The 24,163-nt window shown below is 47.0% G+C and overlaps 1 protein-coding gene across 1 annotated transcript; it reads left to right on the plus strand.

The window, feature by feature from the left end:
• Positions 1-688: 688 nt before the first annotated feature.
• LOC120745729 (NXPE family member 3-like) lies at positions 689-24,163 on the plus strand. The gene is made up of 5 exons (XM_040050810.1): positions 689-1,098; positions 21,442-21,734; positions 21,876-21,946; positions 22,678-22,884; positions 22,980-24,163. Exons 1-5 carry the CDS (start codon positions 712-714, stop codon positions 23,531-23,533), a joined length of 1,512 nt encoding a protein of 503 aa, XP_039906744.1. The 5' UTR covers positions 689-711; the 3' UTR covers positions 23,534-24,163.

The following is a 24,163-nucleotide window of genomic DNA, read 5'->3' on the forward strand; positions in this document are numbered from 1 at the left end:
CGCTAGCTTGCCCTGCGCTCTTCCTTCTGACTATGCTGTCTGTGTTGAGCGCTCAGTGGATCTGCGCTCGACAGTGCAGCCTAGGCGGAGTAGTCGAACACAGATTCACTGAGCGCTCAACACAGACAGCATCGTCAGAAGGAAAATTGATAAAATAAATTACAAATGTTGTATTGTTCGATACATATGCGTACCGAACCGAAAGCACTGTATCGAACGGTTCAATATCGATACGAATATCGTTGCACCCCTAATATATACATATATGTATAAAACTTCACACTTTTAGTGTACCTCATTCTCTCTTCTGTAGCTCGGCATTAGCTGTGCTGTTGTTTGGTTTTAGGCAGCTGGTTAAGAGGAAAACTCAAAGTGATAGATTAAGGCAGCAGTCTTTACTCTTTTTGAAATTGGATAATGGATCAAGCAAGGCTAAAAATGCACAGAACAGTATTATATGTATTCATTCCATGATTATTCTATTGAAAAACAAGGTGGCAGACAAACTGCATTAACCTATGAAAAACAATGAAAGAAGGGATACCTGCACAAAAATAATCTTTCATCATATTATGTTAAAAACTAAAGCTGAATTATGAACGAGTATATTTGCTATTTTTTGTATTTGCCACACAAATTTTTCAGTTTTGGGATAAACTGGACATCACCATCATCATCCCAGGAGCTGCCACTGTCACCCAACCTGCTGACATGTATTCTAACTTCTGCAAGTTAAAACCACTGTCCCCTGAGGAGACTCTTGAAGAACAACTTCTGCTAGAGTCCATTGCTTGGCCTGAAACCCCATCTTTACCATCACCTCTTTTTATGAATAGCAGCAGTGATCCAGCCCACAGCACCTTCACCATTCTCCCCAGGAAGAGGGGAGAACAGTGGTACATAGGTGATAAACTGGAGGTTATGATAAAAATGTATGACTTTCAAGGCCATCCAAAGAAGTCCGGCGGAGATGTCTTACTAGCCCGGCTACACAACTTGACTCTTGGTGCAGGTGCGGCAGGGCATATAACAGATTATCTCAATGGTTCCTACTCTGCTGTATTCTCTTTACTCTGGGAAGGAAGCGCACAGGTTCAGGTAATGCTAACACTCATCTTGAATGTGATTGTAGGGACCAAATATGTCTGTGAAGGTTCTCAGTCATCCAGGTCATCGTAGTCTAAGGAGCTTGGAAAGACAAGCGTCTGGACTTCTTTAAGTTGCTTGAAGACGTTTCACCTCTCATCCAAGAAGCTTCTTCTGTTCCAGGGTCATTTGGTGGAGAGTCCCAGATTTAAACCTTGAGGGAGTATCCGCCCAAAGAGGGACAAAAGGACCCCCGATGATCCTCTATCTAATCACATGAGCCAAGGTGTGAAAATGGGTGTGGGGAACAATCAGCCAGGGTTTCGGGTGAGCTCATTGTGAAACCTGGCCCAACCCTATCATGTGATTTCCTGAGGTCAGATGGCCCAGGATGTGAGTGGGCGTTAAGGCGTCTGGAAAGGGAACTCAAAACTGGATTATAGATGGCAGACAGTTGGTGTCGTAAACCACCGCCTCTGTTCAAAGATGGTCGCTCACAGTGGACATAGATGGCTTCTTTCACTCCTCTTTCAAACCATCTGAAGGTTCTCAGTCACAGACATATTGCCTGTTTATTGGTCATAATATTGACATATTGGTCATCTATCCTTTTGTCCCGCTTTGGGCGGATACTCCCACAGGGTTTAAATCTGGGACTCTCCACCATTTGACCCTGGAACTGAAAAAGCTTCTCGGATGAGAGGTAAAAGGTCTTCAAGCAACTTAAAATCCAGACGCTTTTCTTTCCAAGCTCCTTAGAGTAGGGACCTCTTTCTTTCACTGTCTGTCCTTTTTTCAATCACTGGAAAATTTATCAAGGTTAAATTCAAGGTCAAGCTTATAAAGTTTATTCAAGCTTGAGTTAACTTGTGTTTCTCCTACAGCTCCGGACCGCAAAAAATGCGCGTGCTCTTTGTGAGCTCGTTCCCGGCTCGTAACCAGCGCGTTCTGCCGTCAAGGGCGATCATTGGTTAAATGTGATCATGTGACTGATGCAAGCCAGATCCTTTTATTTAGCAAAACTGTGATTAATAGTTAAATATTATTGTCGAGGGGCACAGACAGGACTCCGCACGCACACACACATAAAAAAAAAAAAAAAAAAAAAAAAAAAAAAAAAGTTGTCTCAACAAAAGGGCACTTTGGGCACCCATCAGGAAAGGGGCGGGTGCTCAAGCCCCTCTATCCCCCCCCCCCCCCCCTCTGCACGTGCCTGCACTTCACTTTGTGTTAAATACATCACTGAGCTCAACTGTGGTACCTGCATGCCTCAAAACCACGAAAATCATCCCGGTGCCAAAGAAGTGCACTCAATGACTACCGGCCGGTGCCACTTACGCCCATCTTCACAAAGTGCTTTGAGAGGTTGGTATTGAGGCACATTAATACACAACTTCCACCAAATCTGGACCCACTACAGTTTGCATACAGCCCAAACCCCTCCACAGACGGTGCCATTTTGTCTGCTCTTCACCTTTCTCTCCCGCATCTTGACAAAAAGGACACTTATGTCAGAATACCGTTTACTGACTTCAGCTCAGCATTCAACACAGTCGTTCCCCAGGAGCTGGTAAAGAAGTTGGACTGACAAGGATAAACACCCCCCTCTGCAATTGGATCTTGGACTTTCTAACTAGGAGATAAAACCTCAGACTGAGTACAGGATCGCCCCAGGGCTGTGTGCTTAACCCACTGCTGTTCACCCTGCTAACACATGAGAATACTACACAGTACAGCTCAAATCACATCATCAAGTTTGCAGATGACACAACAGTGGTGGGTCTCATCACCAACAACAACGAGTCTGAATACATAGAGGAGGTACAACACCTGGTGGACTGGTGTCAGAATAACAACCTGTCTCTAAATGTTCAGAAGACTAAAGAGATGGTTGTTAACGTCAGGAAGAGCTCAATGACCAACACCCACTGCACATCATCTGCTGTTAAGATGGTCAACAGTGTGAAGTTCCTGGGTGTGCACATATCAGATGACCTCTCTTGGAACCTGAACACCACCAGCATCATGAAGAAAGCCCAACAGTGTCTTTCTTAGGAAACTTAAGAAGGCCAGTCTCCCTCCTCCCATCCTCACATCAGTCCTCTGCTGCTACATCACTATCTAGTAAGGAAACTGCACCCTCGCTGAAAAGAAGTCTCTGTAGCGGATGGTGAGGACAGCAGAGAGGGTCATTGGAGGCCCTCTCCCACCCATCTCCCAACTCTATGACAGACACATCATCCGACTTGCGAACAGCATAGTGAAGGACACTTTCCACCCCTCACATGCACCATTCTCCTTCTTTCCATCTAGCAGACGGTTTTGAAGGATCAAAACTGTAACAGGAGACACTGCAAGAGCTTCTTCCCCCAAGCAGTCAGAGCCCTCAACTTGATACCACCAAAGGACTGATAAACACATACACCTTTACAAACACCTTACAATACTCGTGAAAAAACTCAAAAACAACAAAAACTTACACAGTCCACCTGGGAACAATATGCTTATTTGCACACTCAGTCACGTAGGGACTAAACATATCTAAACTATACATTTGCACATCTTGCATCTTGCACATGTCTTTGTCGTGTCTCGTCTGTAATATCCTGACAATGACTCAACCTGGTATTCAATATCACTGCACAATCCACTTTGTATTGTCTCTGTCCTGTCTTTGTTTATCGTACAGTTAGTTATTGTATAGTTAGTAATTAGTACCTTTGTATCCCTTAATTTTACCAAGATTTAGCACGTTATTTATTTGTTGTTTCTAGTTTTATATCTCTTGGAGACATATCTTTCATATACTTACAAAGGCGCCATGGGGGAAACAGGATCCATCCATCCATCCATCTTCATCCGCTTTATCTGAGGCCGGGTCGCGGGGGCAGCAGCCTAAGCAAAGAGGCCCAGACCTCCCTCTCCCCAGCCACCTCCTCCAGCTTATCCGGGGGAATACCAAGGTGTTCCCAGGCCAGCTGAGAGATATAATCTCTCCAGCGTGTCCTGTGTCTGCCCCGGGGCCTCCTCCCGGTGGGACATGCCTGGAACACCTCACCCAGGAGGCGCCCAGGGGGCATCCTTGTCAGATGCCCGAACCACCTCAGCTGGCTCCTTTCGATGTGGAGCAGCAGCTGCTCTACTCTGAGCCCCTCCCGGATGGCCGAACTTCTCACCCTATCTCTAAGGGAGAGGCCAGCCACCCTTCGGAGGAAGCTCATTTCTGCCACTTGTATCCGCGATCTCGTTCTTTCGGTCACTACCCACAGCTCGTGGCCATAGGTGAGGGTAGGGACATAGATCGACCGGTAAATTGAGAGCTTCGCTTTTACACTCAGCTCCCTCTTCACCACGACGGACCGGTGCAGCGTCCGCATTACTGCAGCTGCAGCCCCAATCCGTCTGTCGATCTCTGGCTCCCTTCTCCCATCACTCGCGAACAAGACCCCGAGATACTTGAACTCATCCACTTGGGGCAGGAACTCATCCCCGACCCGGAGTGGGCACTCCACCCTTTTCCGGCTGAGAACCATGGCCTCAGATTTGGAGGTGCTGATCCTCATTCCCGCTGCTTCACACTCAGCTGCGAACCGTTCCAGTGCGAGCTGGAGGCCCTCACCCAATGAAGCCAACAGAACCACATCATCCGCAAAAATCAGAGATGAGATTCTGAGGCCACCAAAGCGAAAGCCCTCTGCCACTTGGCTGCGCCTAGAAATCCTGTCCATAAAAATTATGAACAGAACCGGAGACAAAGGGCAGCCCTGGCGGAGCCCATCACCCACCGGGAACGAGTCCGACTTATTGCCGGCGATGCAAACCAAGCTCTTGCAACGGTTGTATAGGGATCGAATGGCCCGTAGCAATGGGCCAGACACCCCATACTCCCGCAACACCTCCCACAGGACACCCCGAGGGACACGGTCGAATGCCTTCTCCAAGTCCACAAAACACATGTAGACTGGTTGGGCAAACTCCCATGCACCCTCAAGTATCCTCGAGAGGATAAAGAGCTGGTCCAGTGTTCAGCGACCAGGACGAAAACCGCATTGTTCCTCCTGTATCCGAGGTTCGACTAGCGGACGAACTCTCCTTTCCAGCACCCTGGCGTAGACTTTCCCAGGGAGGCTGAGGAGTGTGATCCCCCTGTAGTTGGAACACACCCTCCGGTCCCCCTTCTTAAAGATGGGGACCACCACCCCGGTCTGCCAGTCCACAGGTACTGCCCCTGATCTCCATGCAACATTGCAGAGGCGTGTCAACCAGGACAGCCCTACAACGTCCAGAGCCTTCAGGAACTCGGGGCGGACCTCATCAACACCAGGGGCTCTGCCACCAAGGAGTTGTTTAACTGCCTCAGTGACCTCGCCCCCGGAAATTGGCGGGTCATTCCCCTCATCCCCAGACTCTGCTTCCTCCTCGGAAGACGTGTCAGTGGGATTAAGGAGGTCCTCGAAGTATTCCTTCCACCGCCTGACAATTTTCTCAGTCAACGTCAGCAGCGCTCCACCAGCAGTATACACAGTGCAGGTAGAGCCCCGCTTTCCCGTCCTGAGACGCCTGACGGTTTGCCAGAATCTCTTCGAGGCAGTCCGAAAGTCTTTTTCCATGGCCTCTCCGAACTCCTCCCACACCCGAGTTTTTGCTTCAGCCTCTGCCCGAGCTGCATTCCGCTTGGCCTGTCGATACCTGTCGGCTGCCTCCGGAGTCCCACAGGCTACCCAAGCCCGATAGGACTCCTTCTTCAGCCTGGTGGCTCCCTTCACCTCTGGTGTCCACCATTTGGTTCGGGGATTACCACCACGGCAGGCACCACCCACCTTGCGGCCGCAGCTCAATGCAGCAGCTTCGGCAATGGAGACGCTGAACATGGTCCATTCGGACTCAATGTCCCCAGTCTCCCTCGGAATGCTGTTGAAGCTCTGCCGGAGGTGTGCGTTGAAGATCTCGTGGACTGGGGCCTCTGCTAGACGTTCCCAGCACACCCTCACTACGCGTTTAGGTGCACCAGGTCTGTCCAGCGTCCTCCCCCGCCACCTGATCCAACTCACCACCAGGTGGTGATCAGTTGACAGCTCAGCCCCTCTCTTTACCCGAGTGTCCAGAACATATGGTCGCAGGTCTGCTGATACGATTACAAAATCGATCATCGACCTACGGCCTAGAGCGTCCTGGTGCCACGTGCACTTATGGACACTCTTATGTTCGAATAGGGTGTTCGTTATGGCCAAACTGTGATTAGCACAGAAGTCCAATAACAAAGCACCGCTCGGGTTCAGATCAGGGAGGCCATTCCTCCCAATCACGCCCCTCCAGGTCTCGCTGTCGTTACCCACGTGAGCATTGAAGTCTCCCAGCAGGACAACAGAGTCTCCAGGTGGAGCACCTTCCAGCACCCCCCCCCCCCCCCAGGGACTCTAAGAAGGCTGGGTACTCCGAACTGCCACTTGGCGCATAAGCGCAGATGACAGTCAGGACCCGTTCCCCGACCCTAAGGCGCAGGGAACAAACCCTCTCGTCCACCGGGAAAAACCCCAACGTACCGGCAGCAAGCCGAGGGGATATTAGAATACCCACCCCAGCCCGCCGCCTTTCACCAGGGGTAACTCCAGACTGAGACAGAGTCCAGTCCCTCTCCAGGAGACTGGTTCCAGAGCCCAAGCCATGCGTAGAGGTGAGCCCGACTATATCTAGCCGGTACCTCTCAACCTCATGCACTAACTCAGGCTCCTTCCCCACCAGAGAGGTGACATTCCATGTCCCTATTGCCAGTCTTGGCAGCTGGGGGTCAGTCCGCCAGGGCCTCCGCTCCTGGCCGCCACCCAGCACACAATGCACCCGACCCCTATGGCGCCTCCTGCGGGTGGTGGGCCTGCGGGAGGATGGGCCCATGTCTCCTCTTCGGGCTGTGCCGAACCCATGGACTAAGGCCCGGCCACCAGACGCTCGCCCTCGGGCACCCTCCCCGGGCCTGGCTCCAGGGCGGGGCCCCAGTAACCCTATCCCGGGCAGGGTAAACTGTTCCCTCGATATTCTTTTCATAAGGGTCTTGGGGAACAGGATGAAACAGAATTTTGGTACACTGTATACTGTGTATACTGCTGTATTGACAATAAAGCTCTTGAATCTTGAAGGTTGTGACTTTTGGTAACACACGTGTGGCCAGAGCTTCTTCAGATCTTTGGTTGAAGAGACAGGGTGACAGGGAAAACCCTTGTTGCAGTTCGGTGCGACTTGAAACCCACAAGATGTACTCTGAATATGGTCCCATCTCGTTTACTGAAAGATGTTTTTGACACTGTGGGTATGAGTTTGCTGTCTACTGTCAATAGCAGTCTTCAGTCTGTTACGTCTGGTTCAGTTTGGTTAAGAAGGAAAAACAAGCCGAGTCCGTGTAAGGTGTCAAAAATAGTGATTTTATTACACACTTTTGCGCAGAAGTGCGGGGAAAACAGTCTTGCATCAACAATCTCCGCCGGGCGGAGGCTTTTCATCCTTATATTACCATTATGACATCACAGTTAGATCTTTACTGGAAATGATAACAATTGCCCTCCTCTTCCAAACATTGTCCTAATATAGACATGAACTGCTACTCTTAAAAGAAAAACAAGTGTGTATTACATTGTGCATTTTGTGAAAGTGTATCTATCAGAGAAACTGTCCTCAGACGACCCTCCTATTATTACTAAATGTGTATGTGAACGTGCGTGTCTTATACAAGTACGTGCATGTGATCACAGGCCGGCGTACGTGCAGAACTGAACGCAGACAGGCCCGAATCCAACTGGACTGGTGTGATTGCAATGTAGTGCAACAACTTTAATCATCTGTGTGCATTATTATTTGCTCAGAATAACATAGATGTGATTCAAAGATTATTCTGTCAACTGATTCAACAATAGTAAATGATTAATCAAGGATAACTGATTATAAGAATACAAAATAAAATATCTCCTGCTCACACTCCTCCTCTTTGGCCTTTAGAAAAAGGCCAACCTTTACCCAGACATTGTGTCACTCCTCCGTCCAGGCGGCTTCTACGCAAAGGCATCATATGTTCCGGACCAGCTGACCCAGCTGAACCAGAAGCTATGGCCCTGCTCACCAGATTACCCAACACCTGCCTTACCAGAGGAATGAGACAACACCCGATCAGCAACAAACCTAGAAAAACCAAAAGAGAAAACATGGCAGACATAAACACTCCTTTCCATTGCCCAAACACCGATGTGAACCAGTCTCCCAGCCTCGAGTTCACGCCTGATTGCTCATGCATGGTTCTAGATAACGATTTCAAATTTTCGAGCGCCCGCGTGACCGTTCCGTCCGGAGCTGTATTGTTGGGAATAAAGGTGCAACATAAGTCTCCGAACATTGCGCATACGCCCCCCTTTTCAGCCAATAACATGTCCAGAGCCATGCGATTTTGAATTCCCATTAGAGACGTCGGACCTAATTGTTCTGCAAGACCTTCCACCGCGTCCCTAGTAAGATTAGAGAGTCTCAACACATTATAATGAACATAATTAATGCGATCAACATTTTTATTTGGGGTTATCCATAAAAACACACTCTCAAAGCCGGCCGCTATCTGATCAACTAACTTATACTCATCTGGAACTCCTCTGGGAACTCCTATTGAGTCAATCCAGGTTGGCGAGTCCCGTCTTGGATCATACCTGTGGATACCCCCTGTAGCTCTCCTTCGTCTGGCTGTTGACACATCCGCGCCTCGCTGTGGAGCTGTCTCTAGCCTACTTCCTATGAGCATCAAAGGTGCACCTAAGCGCACCAAAGCACATGTTCCCACACTCCCCAAGGGAACCTGCACCAAAAGGGTGTACTCCCCACAATAATAATATAGCCCACCCCTTGCCCAGGTGCCTATAATTGTACTTGGGTCACTTATATCATTGGTAGTCCTACCTGTGATTGTCCTCTGACACCAGCTTGGATCAATCCTCCCTAACCTAAATCTCACTCTATCTGTAGAGAACTCAAAACATGTATAATTATCTCGTTTTGGTGTGAATGTACCTGGTTGTGTACGTTTATCAATTGGCGGATATAAACCTGACAAAGTGGTGCAATTACCTGTGTCCACCGCCTCTCTAGTTAATCTCAGCATGCAATTATAACCCCACTCATCCTCTGGATACAGAGGAGCGGGTTCAGTAAACAAATGAGGTCGGGCGGTAGCACAAGCGACACAATCAACCACTTGCTGCTCTTTAGCATTTTGAGCCACCCAATCTAACCACAGATTCCTGTCACCGAAACCTGTGGCACGCTCTATTAACTCTTGAGGTTTTAATCTAGTGTAATCTGCGGCAACAAGCCATTTCTCTGGTGAATCCTTGTAGGTGACTATCTCTGGAGGATCTATTTGCTCTGTGTGATTTAGTGTAGCGTCGTTCCCTATCAGTTTAGATCTGGGATTGAATAAATTCACCCGAATTACCCCACTTGGATCTGTCCCTACTTTATCTACCCCTATAACAAGATAAAACGCGCCCCCGTCATACCCTGCTTCCGGGAGTTTGCTCCATGGACCTAGGGAAAGAGTAACAGGGTTATTTGTTACAGAATAATCTCTTTGAATGGCTATGCCTTCAAGGGCCGGTGGCACAGTTGGCTGCCATCCTACTCCTGTCCACGCAACCACATCCTGCCAAGAACACCACTGAGCCGTTATATAAGTATAAATTTCTCCGTTCATTGATGGACCCCACACCGACTTGGGATAACAAACCATAGGGTGATAACAAACCCACACATTATATGTTCTCCAGCTACTACCGTCACCCGAGCATTTAATTATCTCACACAAATCAAATGTGAACGCCGTCGTGGACCCATTTACATACCCAAACTCGACTCCGCTACTGGCTTTAAGACACTCATCATTCCCACCTGAACCAACCGCGCGCTTGACTTTTTTCAACGACTTGATCGGTTCAGGCTCTGGAGCGGATTGACCTCTGCGTCTGGGCAATTCACCTGTCTGCCAAAAAACAAACAAACACGTTATAACACTTATTAACCCCAATACCCCCGTTATTTTCCAATTTTCCCACAATTTCATGATGGTCCCAGGCTCGTTTTACTTTTACTCTAAACTACGTATTAAGATTATAAAGTTATGAATATAAAAGTATGTGATTAACGTACAAAACTATTAAGATTCCTTTAAACTATCAATTACTTCAGACTAGAGCCCTAGTCTATTAAGGAGCCTCAAATAGATTGATACTTGGCGTGTGACGCTCCTCTTCTTTCTTCACCTCGACTCAGGTTAGACTACTGAGGAGGACCGTTGTACAGGGGGAGAGGATTATTCTGCCTCTATGTTCCCCCTGTATTAGTTGGGGTGGAGCTTAGCTCCAGCAAGCTCTCGTCCGCGACTGCACACTGAGACCAGTGGAACCAGGTCTCCCCTTTCCCCTTCAGACGGACCGCGCTAGTGGTCCGGGCAGTTACTTCGAAAGGTCCGGTCCACCTCGGGTCTCTCCACTTTCGCTTAATGACCTTCAGCCACACCGCCTTGGCATCGGGGATGGACCTGTCCTCCGCCTTCACCCCTTCTCCAACCTGTTGTGTGAAACTAGACACAAGAGCTTTTAATTCTTTCCAACATTCAATATGTTTTCTGTTAGTTTTTATACTTTCTTCCGCCGGAACTGTTGTCCAAGGACCTGGAAACTGTCGTCCTGTCAACAGCTCATATGGTGTGAAACCTGTGGATTGATTAACACAACATCTTATTATCATCAATGCAATTGGCAGGGCTGCTACCCAATTTAGCCCCGTGTGAGCAGAAATCTTAGCAATTTTATTCTTCAAGTTTAAATTCATTCTTTCTACCTTTCCCTGCGACTGGGGGTGATATACAGTGCCAAATCTATGTTGCAACCCCAGCTTCTGTTCTACCTCTGCCAAATCTTTGTTTTTAAAATGAGTCCCATTGTCGGACCTAATCCGCTTAGGGAAACCATGACGGGGGATGTAGTGATTGATTAAACATTTAATCACACTTTTTGCATCCTCCCTCTTGGTTGGCCATGCCTCAGGCCAGCCCGTCAAAGCATCGACACTTACCAGTAGATATCGAACTCCTCCGGGGCCTGGATCAATCATGTCAGTGAAGTCAATGACAATCTCTTCACCTGGTCTTTCTGGAATGGGGAACTTACCTGCCTCTGGTTTAATCACTGGCTTCGGATTGTGCCTGCCACAGATCAGACACGTCCTGGCCTTCTCCTTGATCATATCCTTCAAAAAGGGATGCCACCAATGGCACAGATGTCTCCCCATCTGGGCGACACCTACATGTCCAAGGCCGTGCGCTTCGGCAATCTTCTGTTTTGCCAAGTTGGCTGTCAACACTGGTCGACCGTCAGGTCCTCGCCAGAGACCTCCTTCTTCCCAGGCTCCTCGATTCTTCCAGACCCCCTTTTCCTCTGGGGCCGCCTCCTCTTGAGCCTTCCTGGCTTCCTCTAGCATGTTGACCCCTAATTCTTCCTCCACCGTTATTTGTACCATCTGTCGTGATGCTTTATAACCTGCTGCCTCTTTTGCAGCTCGATCGGCTTCCTGATTTCCTCTGGCCACCATGCCAGTCCCTGAGGAGTGGCCTTTACATTTTATGATGCTCACCTCCTCTGGATCTGCCAAGGCCTGCTCAAGTTCCTCCATTTCCTTCTTGTGGCAGATTGGTGCGTTATCTGCTGTCCTGAATCCTGCTCTTCTCCATTGGGCCAGCTCCACATGAGCTGCTCCAAAGGCATAAGCTGAGTCTGTGTAGATGTTGACTCTTTTTCCTTTTGCAAGTCTCAAAGCTCGACTTAGAGCGATTACTTCTGCTCTTTGGGCTGACTGCTGCCCTTCAAGTCTTCCTGCCTCCTTTACTTCAAATTCAGCTCCGCTTCTGCAGACTACCGCGTAGCCTGCTTTTAATCCTTCCTCATCTCTGTAGCAGCATCCATCCGTGAACCAATCTTCAGCTCCTGTTAGAGGTTCTGCTTTCAAGTCTTCTCTTATCTTCTCGTCCACTTCAGCTCTCTTTGCGCAGTCATGAGGTTCTCCTCCTGACTGCGCAAAGAGAGCTGAACACATTATAGTGGCCCCCAGTTTGATGAGCAGATCCCTGCCCATCAAGTTCACAGGTACATCGGGAGACACCACATAGCTGTGCTTCAAAGTCTGTTTTCCCAGCACCGTCCGGGCTGGATTGGTTGTTGGCAGCGTCGTTGGTACCCCAGAGAACCCTACAACACTGACCACATGGTTGGAAAGTGTGGCACTGCTTGGTTTTTGTTTCAGTGTTGAATAGGTAGCCCCAGTGTCCACAAGGAAGGTCATTTCATCTCCTTCCACACTCATTGACAACATTGGTTCTGCCACTCCCATGTTGTCTGGTCTCTGTGGGTCCCGTCAGTACAGCTCCTCCTCCCTGCCCCAGTCGGCCACAGGGTACTGAGCCGCTGGCGCCATGCCTGGGTTTGGAGCTTGATATCCCCTTGTCTGGACCACTCTGCCTCGAAAAGCTCCCTGTGCCTGGGGTGATGATGGATAACCAAACTCTAGCTGTCGTGGTGTAGGACAATCACGAACCCAGTGTCCTCGTCCTCCACACCTTCGGCATACATTTGGGTCCAGCATAGGTCCCCCCAGACCACGGCCCCTTGGCCCACCTCCCCTTTGAGATCCACCACGTCCCCTCAACGACCTAGTAGCCCCCCAATTCCCCGCGAATCTTTCTTGCCTTGGTCCATTGGCGGGCCATCGGTCATCAGGGTACAGAACCGGATTCAAATCTGGCCAATCAGGCCCCGGATCACTCCGTGGCTGCGCCACCAACATCTTCTTAGGTCCATCTTTATTTTCCTTTTTCTTTTCGTTTAGTTTTTCTCTCGCCTCAGCCAATTTCAATTTTACTAACAGCCCTTGCGCCTCCTCCAACTCCTGTTTTTTCTTGTTCACCTCGTCTTTCTCCAGCTCAAGTCGATGTATAATGTGCCTCTCCCATTTTGCTGAATCTGCCACCGCAAAGTCTGGATTCTTTTGTAGATCTTTAGTTACTCGTTCTGGGAGACCTGCTAACACCGCAGATCGGAACCACGCCCTTGGTTCACCATTCTGCCCAGGATGCTCTCCAGTTTGAAGAATCCACTGTTCTTTTGCATGCTCCATAAACTCTCTAGGGGAATGTTCTGGGCTCCAAACAATCCTAGGTGTAGTACCAATGTTATGGGTCGGATACTTCTCACGTACTGCGTCAGAGAGAGCATTTCGCACCCTTGCATAGGGGACATCGTTTGGTTGACATGCAGTTCTGGCTATTTCTTCCACATCTGCTAGGCCTCCACCTCTCAAGGTCCTCCCTCCGATAGCTCGGAAATCACCCAAGGCGAGCTCTTCTCCTTCTGTGAGATTTCCTAATCTTCTCAACCAAGCTGCTCCTCCCTCTGTGATGGGTGGCAGCTGCTTCACCAGAGCCTCGAGATCTCTGATATTATAGGGGTGGTAAACTGGTTCACCCCGTGCACCCGTCAATAAAGGCATTGTAAGGGGCAATTCCTCCTCTATGTCACACTGCCCTTCTCCAGTTTGCAATGCAACAGTCTTCCTCTGATTCTTCTCAAAGATAGACGGTCTTTTATCTCTTGGTTCCTCCAGAACTCTCCCAGAGCGAAGTGTCGTCCTTCCTGGGAGACCCTGAAAGTTTGGGGCGAGCCCTCCCTTCTCCAGGTTTGCCACTTCTCTAGATTTTCGTGATTGAGTTACTGAGGCCGCCAAATCCTTTTCCAATGCATGAAGTGTTTGCGCTACAGTACGTGGTGTTGCTATACCGTCTTCCTCCAGATTTTTCAAGAGGCGTTCCAGCTTTATCACGGCCTGCCGATTGTAAGATTCTTTCCCAAAAACGTGGCCTTGCCACTGTTCTGTCTCAGGATTATCCTCCGTTGACCTCCGATTGGTTTTATGGGTGGCCTTTGATGGTGCCCTCTGATACTGCAGTGAAGGTGAATCTTCCTCTGAGGTCCAGGCCTCCTGGGGTGGATTTTCCTGGCTGGGCTGTTGCGATGTCACCTGACCGGTACTTGTAGACGCCACAGGTTGAGCTTCTTCTGTAGCTCTATCTGGGCTAAAAACAGAGGGAGGGATCAAGATCAACCCCCGTGTAGTGATTCCTTGTGTTGTCCCAGCAGCTGGGTGTGGCTGACTTTCTTCTGAGGCAGCTGCCGCTGATTGAGGCTGCATCGCTTTCTGTGGAGATACCCCTGATTGAGACTGCACTACTCCTGTGTCTGCCTCCACTGTGGCCGGAGCAGATGTCGATGGTATAGAATTCTCCTGTAGATTGACAATTCCACCTGTCACTATTCCTGTTTTTCCATCCGGCCCCCACATGTTGCCACCCTCCAAAGTCACCACTGGACAAATATAAGGAGGGGGAGGGGCACTCAGGAAATCCTTCAGGCTGGGATATAACCTCCCTTCAGCCTCAGCTTCCTTTTTTAAGGCTGGCTTGATGTCATTCACCTCCTCTTGCATCCAGTGAGAAACACCTTGGGAGACAATCATAAGCTTGCAATATTTACTTTGTTTTTCCATCATAAGTTTCTTTTCAGCCTTTAATTTTCTCCCCTGAAAACGTCCTAAGGATTCCTCTTCAAGCTCTTTAATCCTCTTCTCACATTTCTCACCTTCTAGTTGAAAGATGGAATGCAGAGGGATTCTATCCTCCAGTGTCTTCTCTTGGTTTTCACATAATTCCTTCACTTCTTTTTCTAAATCTTGACACTGACGAGCAATCTCCTTTGAAGAAGTTCCTTCAGTCATTTTAATTGCTTTCTTCAATTGCTGTAATTGCTCCTTCAATGGCTTGTATCTCTTTCCCCCACCAGGGGTCGCCTTTTCCTCTTCAGCCATTTTGCTTTTTTGACCTCACTTACCTTACCAAAATGGCCGGTCTTAGGCTCCTCCCTTTGGGGTTGGCTCGCTGTATTTCCCTTTCGGCCGTCAGAATCTCACAAGCTGGTCAAGCCGAACTTCCGCTAGGCTCCAGCCTGAGAGATAAAGAGACCGCCCACAGACACACACACACACTCACTCTCTAATGCTCCTTTCAAAAGAAAAGCTTCACAAACATCTAATACAACAGTTTTAAGCACGCAAAGCCAGCGAAAATTCACTCTCACAACTATAAAGTTTTTACATGAGAAAATAATCCAGACAATCTACTATGCACGCCGTTTTCCCTCCTTATGCGAGAGATTCAACCAACCGTTAAAAACTTTATTTACACAACATCAAACAAAGCACAGATCTCTGCCTTTTCCAGGTAGAGAAGAAAATACAACCCAACTAGAAAATCTCCCAACATCCACACAAAATTCTCAAATTTTGCCAATATATTTATCACCACACTCCTACTTTACGGGAGTTTTACACAAGAGATCATTACTCATGAAATTCCATTAAACCTTACTCACATTAGGAAATCACAAACATACAGCTGCAAGGTTTAGTTTATTTAATATACTGAAATCTTTTAACCACACTTCTAAACTCCACTTTTACTTAACCCAGAAGAAGCTCAGAAGCACAGAAATGGAGAAATAGAAAGATAAAATCAAGGCCGCAGCTATACACACACACACACACACACCGCTCGTTCTCGCGCGCGTGTGCCCGCTGCCGCACAGCCCAACACAGCCCCCTCCTTTTTTCTCACAGAGACAGAGAGAGAAAAAGAGACCCTTTTCCTTTTTTTCTCCAGCACTCATACACACACAAAATCCCCTCTAATAGAAAGAGGAAGAGAAAAGAAAAGAGTTTGTAGAGAGGAAGTTTAACAGGAGTTTCAGATTTGACAGATTTACAAAACTTATTTACACTTTATATAGAGTCACACATAGTTTATATCTTATTGTACACCCGGGCCCACATAGACGTCGTATGCCAGAAGAGGTTACACCTAAGTTTTCCACTAATTTAAAAGCATCTTTCAGCCCAGAGCCGCGCTCTTTCTGACCAATTACCGTTTCAAGTACGCCGCCTTGAAAACGGTCAAATTACTAAATTCTAATAATTTATAACTGCTTCCCGTCAGGTAAAAAACAAGGACCTCCACCAGCCGTGTGAAATATCCCAGGTCACACTTTTGGCTTTACTTAAAGTTCACAAGTCCCCAACGTTAAGGTTACAGCTGGGTCCGCGACCCTGTCAATCAATCTGGCGCAGTAAGGAAGCGGTCTCCCGTCGACCGCTCCGGTTAGTTTGGGATGCTCGAAGTTCCCCGGCAACCAACCGAGCAAAAAACCTGACCCCGCGTCCGAAGTCAGGGGTCACCGCCACAGTGCTGAGCAACTGCGCCCTTAAGGGACCGCGTCCCTCGTCCTAAGAAAATTTACTTGTTTTATAAGCCTCACGGTGAGCTCTCAGCCCCCGTTTATTACCTGAGACCCGAGACCGCGTCTCTGCTAAATAATTAAACCAAAAACCCTACACTAACCAGGTAACTGCTGGCATCCAGCCACCCACATCGGGTTTTTTTTTTCACACCTTCAAACCGTGTTATTTGTTTCCACACACCTTAAACCTTGTTATTTTAACCTCATATAACCTCTTAACTCAAAATTCACTCCCCCAATAAACAGCAATAAATTTTAATCAGTCAGATGTTCCCCAAATTTTAAACACAAATTACCCCAGACAAAAATCACTATGGACAAACACCAGAAACCTATACTGAGTGAATATTATTTTAATTAAATTTAGTTTCAACTTCCAATATAGCGCCTTTGGATAAAAATCAACAGGTGGCACTCACCTTTCTTATGTCGCCTGGCGTCACTCAGATAGGTTGCTGGCCTTCGCCCCCTTTGCCACCCCCACGTCGAGCTGCAAGCTCCCTTCTGTCCCAACCAGGTTTCGGCACCAAGTTGTTACGTCTGGTTCAGTTTGGTTAAGAAGGAAAAACAAGCCGAGTCCGTGTAAGGTGTCAAAAATAGTGATTTTATTACACACTTTTGCGCAGAAGTGCGGGGAAAACAGTCTTGCATCAACAATCTCCGCCGGGCGGAGGCTTTTCATCCTTATATTACCATTATGACATCACAGTTAGATTTTTACTGGAAATGATAACAATTGCCCTCCTCTTCCAAACATTGTCCTAATATAGACATGAACTGCTACTCTTAAAAGAAAAACAAGTGTGTATTACATTGTGCATTTTGTGAAAGTGTGAAAGTGTATCTATCAGAGAAACTGTCCTCAGACGACCCTCCTATTATTACTAAATGTGTATGTGAACGTGCGTGTCTTATACAAGTACGTGCATGTGATCACAGGCCGGCGTACGTGCAGAACTGAACGCAGACAGGCCCGAATCCAACTGGACTGGTGTGATTGCAATGTAGTGCAACAACTTTAATCATCTGTGTGCATTATTATTTGCTCAGAATAACATAGATGTGATTCAAAGATTATTCTGTCAACTGATTCAACAATAGTAAATGATTAATCAAGGATAACTGATTATAAGAATACAAAATAAAATATCTCCTGCTCACAAGTCTGAGTGTGTCCCTGCCGACTTTAAACATGCAGTGGTGGAACCTATTAAAAAACATAACCTGGATCCAGCAGTTGAATCCAACTACAGACCAGTTTCTAAATTGCCTTTTCTTTCTAAAGTCCGTGAGAAAGTTGTCCTTCTTCAGCTCCAGACCTTTCAAGATAAAAATGGTGTTGGGTCTGTGTTTCCACAAGCCCCGCTGGTTTTAGAGACTTATTCATCATGAAAGAAAACAAGACAGTCAGCGATCGATCGATTACTTGCAAGGGAGGCCTCGTCTGTGTCCGCCACGAGAATGACCCCAAATCCGGCCTCCGATTGCTGCCTTTTATTGGGAACACAGTTCACACAAAACAATAGTACCTCCCCTCATAACCCCCCTTGGTTACAAAGACAAGGCACTGTGTGTGTGTGTGTGTGTGTGTGTGTGTGTGTGTGTGTGTGTGTGTGTGTGTGTGTGTGTGTGACCTCCTGCTACCAAAGGGTCATAAACGCAGGAAGCTTACATCAAAAAGCACAAGGATGTGTCTGTAATAAAAGACTACAGCCCCCCACCCAGAACCTCAAGAATCTGGGGAGGGGGGCAGTGGAATTCCTTTTGTAGAGATGGCAAGCATAAAAATGACAACATTTAACAATTCACTCTAACAAATGGCATTAGTGAAGTATTTCAGTCTGGTTTTAAAATGCATCACAGCACTGAAACTGCACTTTTTAATGACCTTTTAACTTTTACTGACTTGGGAGATTCTGCCATTGTCATACTATTAGACCTCCGTGCTGCCTTTGATACCGTGGATCATTGGATTCTTATCTCTCGGCTTGAGCACTGTGTCGAATCAAAGAGACTGCATTGGAGTGGTTTAAATCTTACCTGTCCAACCAAACCTTTTTAGTTAGATTGGGGATACATCATCCTCAAAAGCATCACTTTCTTGTGGGGTCCTGTGGTCGCAAATTTTGAAGCCATCATGATAACCTTCTCCCACCAACGATGTGGAGATCCAACCCTTTTAGATCCAATTAAAATCAAGACACTCTGGAAAAGAGTAGAATTCTTGGAAGAGTTTAATACACTGAATCATATGAACAGCAGGAAAAATACATACAGACATTTAGCAAGAGAATTACATAGCAGACAGCAAGCAAAGCAAAACCCCGGGGTGTACGGCCTTAAGCACAGACAGCAGAGCAACACAGAGACGGACAGAGGGAAACAGCAGAGGGGAAAAAAGTGCTGGGGTGTCCTCTGGTCCCCTAATATATAGGGACCAGTATCCCCGCCCCCTGCTGCTGGGTAACTTTCCCGCCAAACACAGCTGGGGTCAGGTAGCGGCCAAGGTCTTGGCCAGAGGCCAGTCAGGACTCTGGCTACCCTTTGGCTTCGGCTTATCACAATAGGTCATGACACGGTCAAACAACACACATTAATCCTAATTATTAAAACTTACACAGCAAGTGGCACAATCTGATAATATATAATCTTACAACTACATAGGTTACATGCTTTCTCACATATGATACTGTGTATTTTCAAAGTGTGTGTGTGTGTGTGTGTGTGTGTGCAAAATGTCTTGTGCTTAAGACTCTACGTGAAAGTTAAAATATATATGCTCAGTGCACATAGATAAATAGTGTATACAGTTACATAGTTATACATATCATACAAAAGTCCCCCAGGGGTCCATTCTTGGTCCAGTTCTCTTTTCTATTTATATGCTCCCTATGGGTTCAATTTTTAAAAAACAATTCCATTGTTATGCAGACGACTCACAGATTTACCTGCCACTGAAATGTAAATCTGTGAGTGCTCTGAAGGTTTTGCTAGATTGTTTGGAGGATGTTAAGGCATGGATGGCTTTAAACTTCCTAAAGCTAACCCAACAGAAAACAGAGGTGATTGTGTTTGGTCCCTGTGACCACTGCGACTTTGGCCCTTTAGAAATGTATATAAAAAAAACCTTTGCTAGGAACCTATGAGTGTTTTTCGACTCTAATGTTTGACAAACAGATTAATGTTGTAATCAAGTCCAGTTTCTTTCATCTTTGACTACTTGCCAAAGTGAGGCCATTTTTCTGTTTTGGAGACTTTGAGAGAGCTATCCATGCCTTCATTTCATCTTGCCTCGACTACTGTAATAGTCTTTACTCTGGTGTTAGTCTGTCATCAGTTAGCCATCTGCAGCTGTCCCAAAATGCTGCAGCCCGGTTACTAACTGGCACACGCAAGCGAGACCACATATCTCCCATACTGGCTGTGGTGGGGCGTGGCCTGTGGTGCTGTGCAGGGAGGGCGGACGCACCTGCACGGCATCCCTATTCACGCCCGCCCAGTTAAAAACACGGGGACTCAGGGGTTTGGAGTGTGGTGTGTTGTGATGTTAAATAAAATGGCTCAAAACCTATGATCCCTGGACCCGCCATGTCTCATTCCCACCACACTGGTCCCGAAACCCAGGTCGCGGGAGAGGCTGCTCGAGCCAGGAGTGGCGGCGGAACCGCGCGAGAGGCTGCTCGTGCCGGGAGCGGCGGCGGTGGTGGTGACGACGACGACGGAGGAGCCGCGCGAGGGGCTGCTCGAGGCAGCAGCAGCAGCAGCGGTGCGTGAGCTGCGCCAGCTGGGAGAGGCAGCGGCGGAGAAGCCGCGGGATAAGTCGTAGGTGCCCGTGCTAGGGGAGTCCACGCCACCGAAGCCCAAGGTCGGCGGGCTGAGCAGAGCGGCCTCACCTCTACCAGAGGCCGGTGTGTGGTGTGGTCCGGCGTGCTGGACGCCTGCCCAGCTGCCCATGAGCCCCAGCTCAATGCCACGCCGGCTGTGCCGCTGCTTGCCACTGTCATGGTTCTCAAGATCTGGAGAGGTCGTGGTGTGTGTGTTTTTTGTCTTCGCCTCTCCCACCAGGGCGGAACTGGACCTTGATTCCCCGCCTCTGAACCTGCCCTGAACACACACCTGTGGCTCATTCACACTGATCCTGGCAGACTACTTAAGATGGCAAGAGAGGCTGCTTCCTCGCTGGATCGTAACACTACCTAGCGTCAGTGTGGCCTAGCCTTTGGAAGTATTTCTTATGATCACCTAGAGGTTCCTCCTCACGTTGTTTTTCTCTGTGTACAGGCCTTCTGGGGGCGCCGCCGGTCCAGGCTGATCCCCTCTCCCGCTCGCGGTGGGTGGAGTAGGTTTGGCCGGATGGCTCCCCGGCCTCACTCGAGCGATGGGGGTATGTGGTGGGGCGTGGCCTGCGGTGCCGTGCAGGGAGGGCGGACGCAGCTGCACGGCATCCTTAATCACTCCCGCCCAGTTATAAACACGGGAACTCAGGGGTTTGGAGTGTGGTGCGTTGTGATGTAAATAAAATGGCTCAAAACACTGATCACTGGACCCGCCGTGCCTTATTCACACCACACTGGAATCATTGCACAGGCTGCCAGTTAGTTTTAGAATTAATTTTCAGATTTTATTATTTGTTTTTAAGGCTTTGCACAGATTAGCACCCTCATAGCTTTCTGATCGCTTAAATTGGTACAATTTCATGATTATTTTTCTTAACTCTTATCATGTCTCCCTATGTTTTTATTTTTTAATTATCTTAATTGTACAGCAATTGTGATATATAAATACATTTGACTTTGTCATTGTCTTCATGCTTGCATGCATGTAATCTGAATGAATTACTTACCATCAAAAAGAAAGTCTGTTCTAAAAGGTTGTCGTCATTATACATATTTATGTGATACTGTTTCAACACTCTGATTCTTTGTCCTACCAGGTGATATTGGTTCATCCCAGTGAGGCAGTCACAGAGCTGCGCAGGATGAACATAGAGGAACCTGACAGGATCTTCTTCAAGAGCCAGTTCCGCTCAAGCTTGTTCACTAGAACGACCACGTGTAACGTATGTTTACGTCCAACTGAGCAGCCTGTGTGTAACTACACTGACCTCCATACAGGTGAGCCATGGTTCTGCTACAAGCCAACAAATCTGAGTTGTAATGCCAGGATCAGCAACTACAATGGAGGATATAAAAAAAACCTGACAACTATGGAGAAGCTTTTTCAGAGGTGAGCATTATCTGTGGTGTTAAATTTCTGGAGTGACTAAAAAAAATGTATGTACTGTGCATAATACATTTAATTTTCTAGTTCAAAAAGATGTTCTTTCCAAATTTTGTGAAGATGTTAATTGTGTATGCTTTCCTTCAGAGGTGTAAATATGAAAGTCTCCATTCCGGCTTCAGGACCAGCCAGCGTCACCATTTTGCCAAAACAGAAAGGTACGCTAACATCTATATCTCCATAATGAAATATTTAAAAAAGGTTGTGATATATATTATAAGCAGTTGGCAGGTCAAACATTAATAAATAAATAAATTAAAACTTCCACAACATTTACTAGCATCTTCTTGATATTGGACACCTATAGGATGTGTCAAGGTTATTTTAAGAGTAAGTGATCAGGAGATCTGGAGAACTTTATTGATGCTTTATTGATAACACTAACAGCTGGGGGTGTTCTTATGAAAGCATAGTTCAAGATGTGGATGAAATTAACTTACTGTAGGGGTCTGTTATAAAATTACAAAGAAACTTCTGGGAATTGGGCAGTGCAGTGAGGTTTACCTCATTAAAATCAGATTGATCTCTCATGTAGAAGGGCAGATCGTTGGAAGCCAATCAATGACTAGTAATGGGAATTGAAAATAGCACAGTGATTCTGCTATAGAAACATGGACAGGGAGAAACAGAGGTGGCAACCTGACTGCTCATTAGTTTCTTACAAGTTGAAGTTCAGGTTCTGGCTGCTGGGCTGGGGTCAGCTTTAACATCATTCTAGAACACTCCATCGACCAGATGTTTTATGAAATCAAAATTAGAAAAATAAAGCAATACATTTGTAAGAATTTGACTTGGGTTTGAATGCTACAGACAGGTTAAAGAAAGGCTTTGTTTTGGTCTTTTCATTTTAAGTTAAAAACACACAATTATTTGTTTTCCTGCTTACCAGGTCAGTCAGAGGTGAGCAGCAGCAGTGGGGAGTCTAAACCCTCTGGCTATTACTACCAGGGTGTGTGGCGAGCACTAGATGGTTCCACAGTTCATCAGTTCAACACTTCCTCAGCCATCACTCAGTGTCTGAAAGGAAAGGTGGTCCATATGTATGGAGACTCCACAATGAGGCAGTGGTTTGAGTACCTTAATGCATCACTACCAGGTAGCTTCTCTGCAAACCCTTCTGTAAACCAACATTATGTTGTTCACCCCATTTTATTCATGTAGCTTAACTTATTCCCTTTGGAATTCTTTTAGATCTAAAGGAGTTTAACCTGCATAGCCCCAAGTCTATTGGACCTTTAATGGCGCTGGACTACGCAAACAATATCTTTGTGACGCACCGCGCCCACGGTCCTCCTCTGCGTACTGTCAATGTCCCATCCATGGAGCTGCATTATATTGCCAATGAGCTGGACAATGTGGTTGGAGGTAGTAACACTGTAGTAGTTTTTGGCATCTGGGCACACTTTGACAATTTCCCTATTGAGTTCTACATCCGTCGACTGATGTCCATTCGCAGGGCAGTGGTAAGGCTACTGTCCAGGGCTCCAGGCACTGTGGTTGTCATTCGGACTGGAAATCCCAAATCTTTTACACCCTCTGGTGCATTTGTCAACAGCGACTGGTACACTTTTCAGCGGCTAAAGGCACTCAGGGCTGTGTTCAAAGGCTTCAATGTCCATCTGGTCGATGCCTGGGAGATGGTTCTGGCCCACCACCTGCCACACAACATGCACCCACAACCTCCAATTATCAAGAACATGATTAATTGTCTTTTATCCCACATATGTCCTCAAAAGGTTGGATAGATGTGTCTGCATAGGCTGCTGAAACACATCTTATCTATAATATGTATGCTTCAAATTCATAGAAGCAGACTATGGTGGCACATAATCTTAATAACTTTTTTGTTATGACAACAATAATTCATTTGAAACATGAGGGGGGGATGCAAAGCTGACATATTCCAATGTCTTCCTAAGAGAGGAAGCACCTGACAAATTATGCTGTCTCTAAGTTTGATTTTATGTAATTATATTTGAGCAGGTCGACTAATTACATCAGTCAGTCTTTCCCAGGCTGTGAGCAATCAACATAACTCTAGTGCTGTCCATCTAGCTGGTTATTATAGTTGACTGCCAGCCTTCAATTTGTTTCTTCATTTTGCTAAATTTTGTAATTCCTTGTTTGAAAATACCGTGCACACTTTCTTGTTTTGTTTTTACATTGCAGATTGCTTGGAAAACCAAAGTTTATTCCCCATTCACTGAACTAGCTAATTTGTATCTGAGAAGGGTCCTGTGACTGTGGTGCATGAATAATTTGTGGGGTTTGATTTGAGTTAATGAATTAAAAAGTATACATATACACACTGATTATTGTTTCACTATGTTGTCACTTATTGGCAGACCTGAAGTTAAATAAATAAAAATGCTTTT

Source organism: Simochromis diagramma, unplaced genomic scaffold (assembly GCF_900408965.1).
Source record: "Simochromis diagramma unplaced genomic scaffold, fSimDia1.1 OVJJ01000131.1, whole genome shotgun sequence".
NCBI classification, from domain to species: Eukaryota; Metazoa; Chordata; class Actinopteri; order Cichliformes; family Cichlidae; genus Simochromis; species Simochromis diagramma.